Below are 9,618 nucleotides of genomic sequence, written 5' to 3'. Positions count from 1 at the left end.
TAGGGCTAATTATGGAGGTCACCGAAAATCCATATATTTAACTACCATCTATATGTGGACTTGGCCTGGGACCCTTGGTCTATTTACTTATATTTATTATTATTATTATTATTACAATTATAAATAAAACCCTGTGGACACACATTGTAATCCATAGTAAATCTTCTGATGAGCTTTTCAATAACCAAAAAAATAAACATATATTTAGAGGTAGAATTGTTTTTTCACATATTTATTGTATAGTGTAAGTACTCTCATGCCTTTAAAAAAAAAACAACACATATAATGCTCGAGGGGTATTTTTAGGTATTTATATTTTTGTACTGTGTAATTATCACATAACTTCTAAGGTCAACTTTTTTTTGCCTAACTTCAAGAGGCATTTTAAGCCTTTTAACCTTGGTTTTCTTGGAAATTTTCTCGTGGGGTTAAGTATGTTCTAGACTTTCTATAATTTAAAAAAAAAAAACAAGTGGGAGGCGCCGGTGTCTTTTGAGCGGCGCATGCAGTGTCTTTTGATGGCCATTGGTAGCCTTCTACAACGACGTTCGAAACATCGTGTTATTCTTTACACAGTAAATCAACGCGTGTTGACCTCTATGAAACGAAGGCGTTCCGGTGATATTTTTATTGTTGGTTAATGCTTGCTAGCTTTTTCTTTCCTTTTTATTAATGTTTGCTAGCTATTGAGACAGACTTCAGTTTCATGATTGAAGTATAAAGAGAATATTATAGCTATCTTGATCTACAATCTAGAAATCACATGGTTGATTCAGACTTTTATGGCTCTTTCGTCATCAGGATTGTTTGAGTAATAGTTGAGAATTTTTATTTATTCCTTCAAAGGAACTGTTACTTCATCTGTACTTGAGAAGAAGTACAATAAATTAATAAATACAAATAAAGAACGAAGAATAATGCTTATTTCTTCAGAACAATCATGTGTACGGAGCATGTTTCTTGTTTTTCGGCTAATCCACATAAAATACTGTTGACAGATATGATTCATAGCTTGATGAATGGAGCAACTGCTAAAGCAGTTGACAAAATGACAAATGTGATGAGCTCTGAGTTTTGCTTCAAAACATTATTAATTATGAGAATTTATGTCAAAGCTTACACGGTTAAGCAAGTCGAAGTAAATTTATGATTTGACACATGTATAGTTCAAGGAAACTTCCTGGGATACGTTTTCTCTTGCAAGCATAGCATGTCTTCTCTTCGTAATGATGACCGACCTGATCAAACTTTAATGGGATTAATTAGCCGGCTAATTAGCCTATGCATTTCATCGCTAATATAAACCAGAAAGGCGAGCAATCCTATGCATTTTTGCCCTATGAACATGATAGGAAGCAAGTTTCTCTTACAAACGACATCAATATATAAATGAAAAATAATTTCAGTATTGAAAGGAGAACCACTATATATTAAATAAAAAAGAATTATTAATTCCTATTGGGCATTGCTTGACTTGGCATATATGTCATTTTCAATTGTGCACTACACAAGTAAAGACAGCATGGATTGTAGTGTCATATCCTGCGTTTGCACTTATATATGGCATATTACTCTCCGCCTTCCAAACAATTTATTAGTCCATCAAAGTAACCTTTTTTCTTCAGTACTCTACTATATCAAGAAACACTTTGCTTACATGTTATTATGACCCTTAAGAACTTCAAGGTCCAAATCAGAAACCATGGCAACCAAGGTTAGGCTATTGGCAACATTGATAGTCTTCTCTTCAATCTTCTCACTCGCAGCGTCAAAGAGCACCAAATCCAACATAACGTGGTGGTGCAACCAGACACCACACCCTTCAACATGCAAGTACTTCATGAGCCATAGCCACCACCATTTTGCACTCAAACATAGGTCCAAGTTCCGGTTAATGTCGGTCCAATTAGCCCTTGAGAAAGCCCTTATTGCACAAAGGCAAGTCTCGCAACTCGGGCAGAACTGCGAGCACCAGCACCAAAAAGTTGTATGGGCTGATTGTTTAAAACTTCATTCTAATACCATTCTTCAACTTAACCGTACCCTAATAGGGATAAGGAAGAAGAGGCTTCGATGTACAGATGTTGATGCACAAACATGGCTAAGTACAGCGCTAACCAACATTCAAACATGCAGAACCGGGTCTTTAGACCTTAATGTGTCGGATTTCACTATGCCAGCCATGTCGAGAAACCTATCGGAGCTCATTAGCAATACTCTGGCAATCAATGGGGTTTTGCTTGAAGACAACAATACAGCACAAGAGTTTCCAAGCTGGTTCTCAAGGCGCAACAGGCGGTTATTGCAATCTGCATCAATAACAGCAATGGCAAATCTCGTCGTGGCAAAAGATGGTTCGGGGAAATTCAGGTCTATTCAGGCAGCAATTAATGCAGCCTCAAAAAGGAGGTACAAAACTAGACTGATTATACATGTGAAAAGAGGAGTTTATAAGGAAAATATTGAAGTTGGAGCTAACAATAACAATATTTGGCTGGTTGGTGATGGCATGAGAAATACTATAATCACAAGCAGCCGGAGTGTTGGAGGTGGCTATACGACTTATAGTTCTGCAACTGCTGGTAAGAAAATCAATCTTTCCATCTTCGAAACATCCATTATCATTGCTATATTTGCTAGCCTTCTAATTGGATACATGTTAATTTGTCAATATCGAATTAGTTAATCAAATATATTTACGACGTCGATTAATTTCTTATTGAATTTGAGATGAATAGAAAGGTAGAAGATGAAGTTTCTTTTGGTTAGAAAGAAGAAGAATGAGTTTAATAATTAAATACGTAATTGTTGAATTGCCCATATAAGTTCTTTTAATGTTTTGATCACTTCACTTAAAAGTTACGATTTCATAATAAAAAAGGGCTATGATAATTAGACGTAAAGAGTATTTTAACTAGAGATGTCTTGATTCTCAAATAATATTCCATGATTTTTATTCTTTTTTTTTTATCTATACAATATTTAAATTGTGAAACTTTCCTCAGCTTTAGAGCGATTGTTCAATTGTTATATTTAATTAAAATATTATGTCAACACAAAAATAAAATTAAGAAGATACCTTTTTTTCCTGAAACGTTCCGATCCACGAAAAGGTTATGTTTGTTTAATTTTAATTAATATATTGTTTCATAGAGTAATCAATTATGTTTAATTAAAATATCATGTAAAAATAAAATTTAGAGTAATCAATTAAAATATCATGTCAGAATAAAAATAAAATTAATTAAGAAGATATCTTTTATATTGTTTTTATGAATCATTGTGCTCCTCCGAATAGTTATGTTGTTTCATCTTTGTCACAAGTGTTATTATATTAGATTGAATAATTAAAAAATATTTAATCCTGCGAGCAAAGCGTAGTACATGCAATTTTCTATAGTTTTGAAGATTATTTTTGTTTGAAATGATATTGCGCGTGATAATAATTATCATCTGATCAAGATTTTCCAGTACTTTAATTTGTGTTCCTTTACTTGTCCAGTAAGCTGAAAGAAATTATATGCCTACTTTACCTAAAATTTTATTTGTAGGTATTGATGGCCTTCGCTTTGTGGCTCGTGGCATTACCTTCAGCAACACTGCAGGTCCACTGAAGGGCCAAGCCGTTGCACTCCGATCAGCCTCAGATCTCTCAGTTTACTATCGATGTTCCTTTCAAGGATATCAAGACACCCTTTTTGTCCACTCTCAACGGCAATTCTACAGAGAATGCTACATCTATGGCACCATAGATTTCATTTTTGGTAATGCAGCAGTTGTGTTCCAAAACTCTATAATTCTTGTGAGGAGGCCTTTGAAGGGTCAAGCAAATATGATCACAGCGCAAGGCCGCAATGACCCTTTCCAAAACACCGGAATTTCTATCCATAATTCACAAATTCTACCGGCACCGGACTTGAAGCCGGTGGCTGGTGTATTTGAAACATACCTGGGGAGGCCATGGATGCGGTATTCTAGGACAGTCATTCTTCAAACTTATATTGATGGTTTTATTAATCCAGCAGGCTGGTCACCATGGCTAAACAGTGACTTTGCTCAGGACACCTTGTACTATGGAGAATATAAAAACTTCGGGCCTGGCTCTTCAACAAGAAGGAGGGTTGCTTGGAAAGGATTTCATGTTATAACAAGCCCATCTGTGGCCTCACGTTTCACTGTTAGAAGCCTCATTGCTGGCCAGTCATGGTTGCCGGCCACCAAGGTCCCATTTTCTTCTGACCTTTGATCATGATGCTGTGGTATTTGTCACTATATTTCTTTTCTAATTTAATTGGATTCTTTCTGTACATTTTAACTCACTGAAAGTATAAATAAGTTAATTTACTTATATTATTACTTGATTGGAGCAAGTCAGAAAGATTTTTTTTTTTTTTTTTTTTTGTGAATGTGTTCAGATTCAATTTAAGGTAATAAAAATATTACAAGATCATGGCCTCTCCAACACAAAATACCAGCTTCCTCATAAAAGTGCATATTGTCTAGACTCTCTAGGGTATTGGGCTTATTCTACTTAGAGAAAGCATGGGAACTATACAAGCCCTTTTTTGAGCTCAAGATGTAAGGCCTTAAGAAATGTATGGCCTGTATTCCAAGAAAGAACTTTATAGGCCCAGGTCATTTAAGCCCACATTCATTCTCTCTAATAGAACTAGAGAAGCGTTCAAGAGTTGACCGGCAATTAAGCTGCCGAAAATAAGATGATACCAGCTAGTTGTGCTGTATCTTAAATTTTCTTGCATGGTTTTCAATATTTATTTTTCAAATTCAATGAGATCGATAGCTGCTTGTTTCGTGCTCTATTTCATGTATGATGACTTCTGCGATGGTGATAGATATAATAAGGTCAAACTTCTCTTGTGTCGGCCACAAATATTTTAATTAGTACGTAAGTGAGAATTAAATTTGTTTATCAAAATTAATTAAATTGTATATATAATATTATCTATCCGGTATCCATCATGAAGCTCACGAAGCTGCCGAAAGACCTTATCAAATTAATGCAATAATGCTCTCTTACATGTTCCCTTATTCTTTATATTTTTGGCCTCATGATGACTTCTTATAGCTCCATCCAAAAAAATAAATGACAGCTTCATAGATATAGTTGTAAGTATAAGCTTGAATAATCGAGAGCCTCCCTATAAATTAATTGCAATCATGGCTATGCAGTTGGGATTCCTCATAAGATATAAAACAAATACATAAACAGTGGGCAAACTCGTATATATATTCGGGTTTATTTCACGTAGTTTTTTTTTTATTTTTAAAAAAAGACAATTATGAAGACTTTAATTAGGATATTGAGATTGTCAATGTATGAGATATTTAAAACAAAAGGTCTGGTGGTTTGATTTGAAAAAAATAAATAAAAGAAGGATTTAATTGATATATAATTAGAGACGTGTATATATGAGGTAATTAATTAAATATACTAATGATACACTAACCTATTAGCACAAACCCTAAATTACTTTTTTAAGGCGAAAAGAATAGAGAGAGGAGAAGATGAAAATGGTCATCACCATTGACATAATCAAATCTAGGTGCCTTTTGATCTATCTCAATTACGCGTTAGATGCAGCTGCCTGTGGTTCAAAGTCAACTATATAGAAAAGTCTAACATCTTACACTGTCGAAGAGAAAGCTATTGGCACGTCATGTGTCTATATATATATATTGGACTGCTCTTCAGTAACAGTAAGACGTGAGATTTACAGGCTACCTGGTCAAACAAATCCTTCCAGGTACCATAAGAAGACTTTCAATTTTCATCTTCTTGTTTTTTCAAAAAAGGGAAGCAATAATACTGAGATTGAACAGTTTATAGAAGGCGGCAAGCCACAATAAGAGAATGGTAAGAGATAGATGCCCTGAATGATTTTTAGCAAATTAAATTGTATTGAATTTGATAATATATATACACAAGATTATGTGATTTGATGTTCAAGATCCTCACGAAGAATCGATTCTCATCAGAAACAGTTTCAATCCATTTGAGAAATTAAAAAAGTTGATTTTTAAAATTAAAGCTAATTAAGGGTTAATTTTGAAGTATTCTTAACAGACAAGTTGAATATAAGTCGAGGTATTCTGTCATTGTCTTGAGCCCTTCACTCTCATTACATTAATTGCCTGGCGAAATAGTAGTATAGAGGATAGATATATCTAATTACCAAGCATTATTCTAGAATTAACACAAAGTGAAGATAATTAAATTATTTGCAAGCAAAGGAAACCGTGTTCTCATGTGGACTTAATTGCATAGAAATAATTAACGAAATCCATGCAAGCGGCATGCAAAAGAAAGTCTCTCTTTTACCCAGCAATGTAAGCTTGATTTCACCAAGTATACAATATATTAATCTATGAAAAAGGATAGCATTCTTTATATATATATATATAACAAGACAAGAGTACTAGTAAAAGAGTTGTTAATCTGAGTATTAAGCAGATGATTAATAATTAGTCGTTTTCAACTATATGTGTACAGAGCTGGCCAACACCTAGCTGTCACCAGGCACACCATAACAAGGAACAAAAAAAAAGGTCCACCTTCCTTATTCCCCTATATTAAGAGCCACATCGATCCATAGCCTTGATCACTACGACATTGATACATCTTCAAATATTTCCAACAATTATTAGCTAGCTAGGCCTCCCAAAAATGGCCACAAAGCTTTGTTTATCTCTTTTGTTCATGTGCTTATGCTCATTGCTTTCATCATCTATTGCCTCTAATGACCAGATAGATTACTGGTGCAGCAAAACCCCAAACCCTGAACCATGCAAATACTTTATGAAGCAAAACCCAAAACACTTTGTGCCGAAACAAAAGTCTGACTTCCGCAAAATGGCAATCGAATTAGCCGTGCAACGGGCTCTCAATGCTCAAAATCACAACAAATGGCTAGGACCAAAATGCCGCAATGAGAAAGAAAAGGCTGCGTGGGCTGACTGCTTAAAGCTCTATGAGGACACTATTGCAGAACTCAACCACACCATTGACTCCAACACAAAATGCACCCAGTTTGATGCTCAAACTTGGCTTAGCACTGCTTTAACAAACCTTGAAACCTGCAAAGCCGGGTTCAAGGATCTTGGGGTTTCAGATTTCGTGTTACCTCTCATGTCTAACAATGTTTCAAAGCTAATTCGCAACACCTTGGCTTTGAAGGACAATGCCTCATCAACTTTACCCCAAACTTATAAAGATGGTTTCCCTAGTTGGGTTAAAGCAGGTGATAGAAAGCTCTTGCAAACATCTTCACCATCTCCAAATCTTGTGGTGGCTCAAGATGGTTCAGGGAACCACCGTACCATAAAGGCAGCCCTTGACGCAGCCGCAAAGAGGAGTGGTAGTAGGAGGTTTGTTATTCGTATTAAGAGTGGGGTTTATAGAGAAAATCTTGATATTGGAAAGAAGTTAAAGAACATTATGCTTGTTGGTGATGGCTTGAGAAATACCATCATCACCGGGAGCCGAAGTGTTGGTGGAGGTTTTACTACTTTCAACTCTGCAACTGTTGGTAAGTTTTATACATACATCCTCTCCCTTAATTTCTCTTCATCTACTTTTCTAATAAAACAAGGTATGGAAAATAAAGATAGTATACAAAAAATTATCTTTATTTTTTATTTTAAAAATATAAAATTTATTGATTTATTTTATATTTTCATCATCAATTCTTTAACTAAACATGCATCTTTTTTGTATTTGTATCTTTTATTGTGAAAAACTAAACACTTTGTGAGAAGAAAATGTCCACATATAGACTTGTTCACTTCCTACACTCTTTGATTAATTAGAGACACTAAGAGGAAGTTTCAATTTTCAAGCGAAAGAGACACTAAGAGGAAGTTTCAATTTTCAAGCCAAAGACTTTTGGATAAACATTAATTAATTAAAGAAAATCAGACTTAGTCTACGTACAAATATACATCATCAAACTAGTTAATTTTCATGAATCAATCTTAGTCTACGTACCATTAATTTTCATGACTTTTAAAATTAGAGCCATTAATTTTATTTTTCCTGGCAACATCAATCTTAGTCTACGTACCATTGATTTTCATGAATTTTCAGCCGTGACTGGGGAAGGATTCATTGCTCGAGGCATCACTTTCCGCAACACAGCTGGTCCACAAAACCACCAAGCTGTGGCCCTCCGATCAGGCTCCGACCTCTCAGTCTTCTACCGTTGTGGCTTCGAAGGTTACCAAGACACCTTGTACGTCCACTCCCAAAGGCAATTCTACAAGGAATGCTACATCTATGGCACAGTCGATTTCATTTTTGGGAATGCAGCTGTGATCTTACAAAATTGTATGATATATGCAAGAAGGCCTATGGATAAGCAAAAGAACGTCGTAACAGCTCAAGGCAGGACTGACCCTAATCAAAATACTGGGATTTCAATCCATAACTCGCGAGTCATGGCTTCATCAGACCTTAGACCAGTGCTAAGCTCATTCAAGACTTACTTAGGACGCCCCTGGAAGGAGTACTCTCGTACAGTTTTTCTTCAAACTTATCTTGATTCTTTGGTGGATCCAGCAGGTTGGTTGGAGTGGGATGGTAACTTCGCTCTAAACACTTTGTATTATGGAGAGTACAGAAATTCTGGTCCTGGAGCCTCCACTAGAGGAAGAGTTAAGTGGCGTGGTTACCGGGTTATAACAAGCTCAACCGAAGCATCAAGATTCACAGTCGCAAACTTCATAGCCGGAAGGTCATGGTTGCCGGCTACTGGTGTCCCATTTTACCCTGGACTTTGATGATATTAACAGTCCCCTTCGGTACCATTGATTATTTCATTCTGTTTGTTCTTTCATTGTTTCAACATTTTCTTAATTAATTTGTGGATTCCCTTGTAAAGGCTCACAACTTGTCTTGAAGACATTAATCAAATAATAAAGAAATTATTCTTTTCATTCCATTGCTTGTAACTTCTCATGAACCACTTATTTTCCATGAAAGCAGTACTGTAAAATACAATGTCAGGACTCGGATTATACAGTAGTTGATAATGACGTGGTCGGGATAAATTGACTTGTTGTAGTCTTTAATTAAATTAACACATGGAAAAAAGTACATCTCACTCGTATTTATTGAGAAAAAAAATTAAAAGAAAATAAGTCTTTAACTTATAGCACCTGTTTTTTAATTTGATTTTCCCCATTTTTACACCTATTTTTGTCAATATTTTTTATAATTTTATTTTTCTCCCATTATACTGTGCTGATCAATAATCTTGATTTTTTTTTCTTTTTTAAACTTTGATTCCATGGAATCTGGTTGGCTTCTTTATTGCCATGGAATCTTTGTATGGCCGGGTTCTATGCAAACCAGAAGATATGAAACTAGTGCACATGTGTTTTCTTTAGCTTTTCATTCACTCTCAGGGAATTAGATACATAACTTTATGGATAAGTCGTCTGTCTAGTTAGCTCATTGTTTAACCGAAAGTTATGTATTAGCTTTGCACCGTTTCTCAATCATCCATTGCTTTGTCAAGAAGTGAGAAGAAACTGTTCATGGAAGAAAGTGACAATTAGGCCTAAGTAACTCCTCCAAGCAGAGAAAAAGAATATCTTCCT

General features: G+C 35.2%; 2 protein-coding genes across 2 annotated transcripts; both read left to right on the top strand.

Annotated features, from left to right (window-relative positions):
* Positions 1 to 1,510: 1,510 nt before the first annotated feature.
* LOC7476745 (probable pectinesterase/pectinesterase inhibitor 33) lies at positions 1,511 to 4,356 on the top strand. The gene is made up of 2 exons (XM_002322366.4): positions 1,511 to 2,582; positions 3,552 to 4,356. The coding sequence occupies exons 1-2, from the start codon at positions 1,703 to 1,705 to the stop codon at positions 4,244 to 4,246; spliced, it is 1,575 nt and encodes a 524-aa protein (XP_002322402.3). The 5' UTR covers positions 1,511 to 1,702; the 3' UTR covers positions 4,247 to 4,356.
* A 2,242-nt stretch (positions 4,357 to 6,598) lies between these two features.
* LOC7476744 (probable pectinesterase/pectinesterase inhibitor 17) lies at positions 6,599 to 8,952 on the top strand. Its single transcript, XM_002322365.3, has 2 exons — positions 6,599 to 7,547; positions 8,105 to 8,952. Exons 1-2 carry the CDS (start codon positions 6,686 to 6,688, stop codon positions 8,794 to 8,796), a joined length of 1,554 nt encoding a protein of 517 aa, XP_002322401.1. The 5' UTR covers positions 6,599 to 6,685; the 3' UTR covers positions 8,797 to 8,952.
* Positions 8,953 to 9,618: the final 666 nt, after the last annotated feature.

Source organism: Populus trichocarpa, chromosome 15 (assembly GCF_000002775.5).
Source record: "Populus trichocarpa isolate Nisqually-1 chromosome 15, P.trichocarpa_v4.1, whole genome shotgun sequence".
NCBI lineage: Eukaryota > Viridiplantae > Streptophyta > Magnoliopsida > Malpighiales > Salicaceae > Populus > Populus trichocarpa.
The sequence above is the reverse complement of the archived record's forward strand: the minus strand, read 5'-3'. Positions and strand labels throughout refer to the sequence as shown.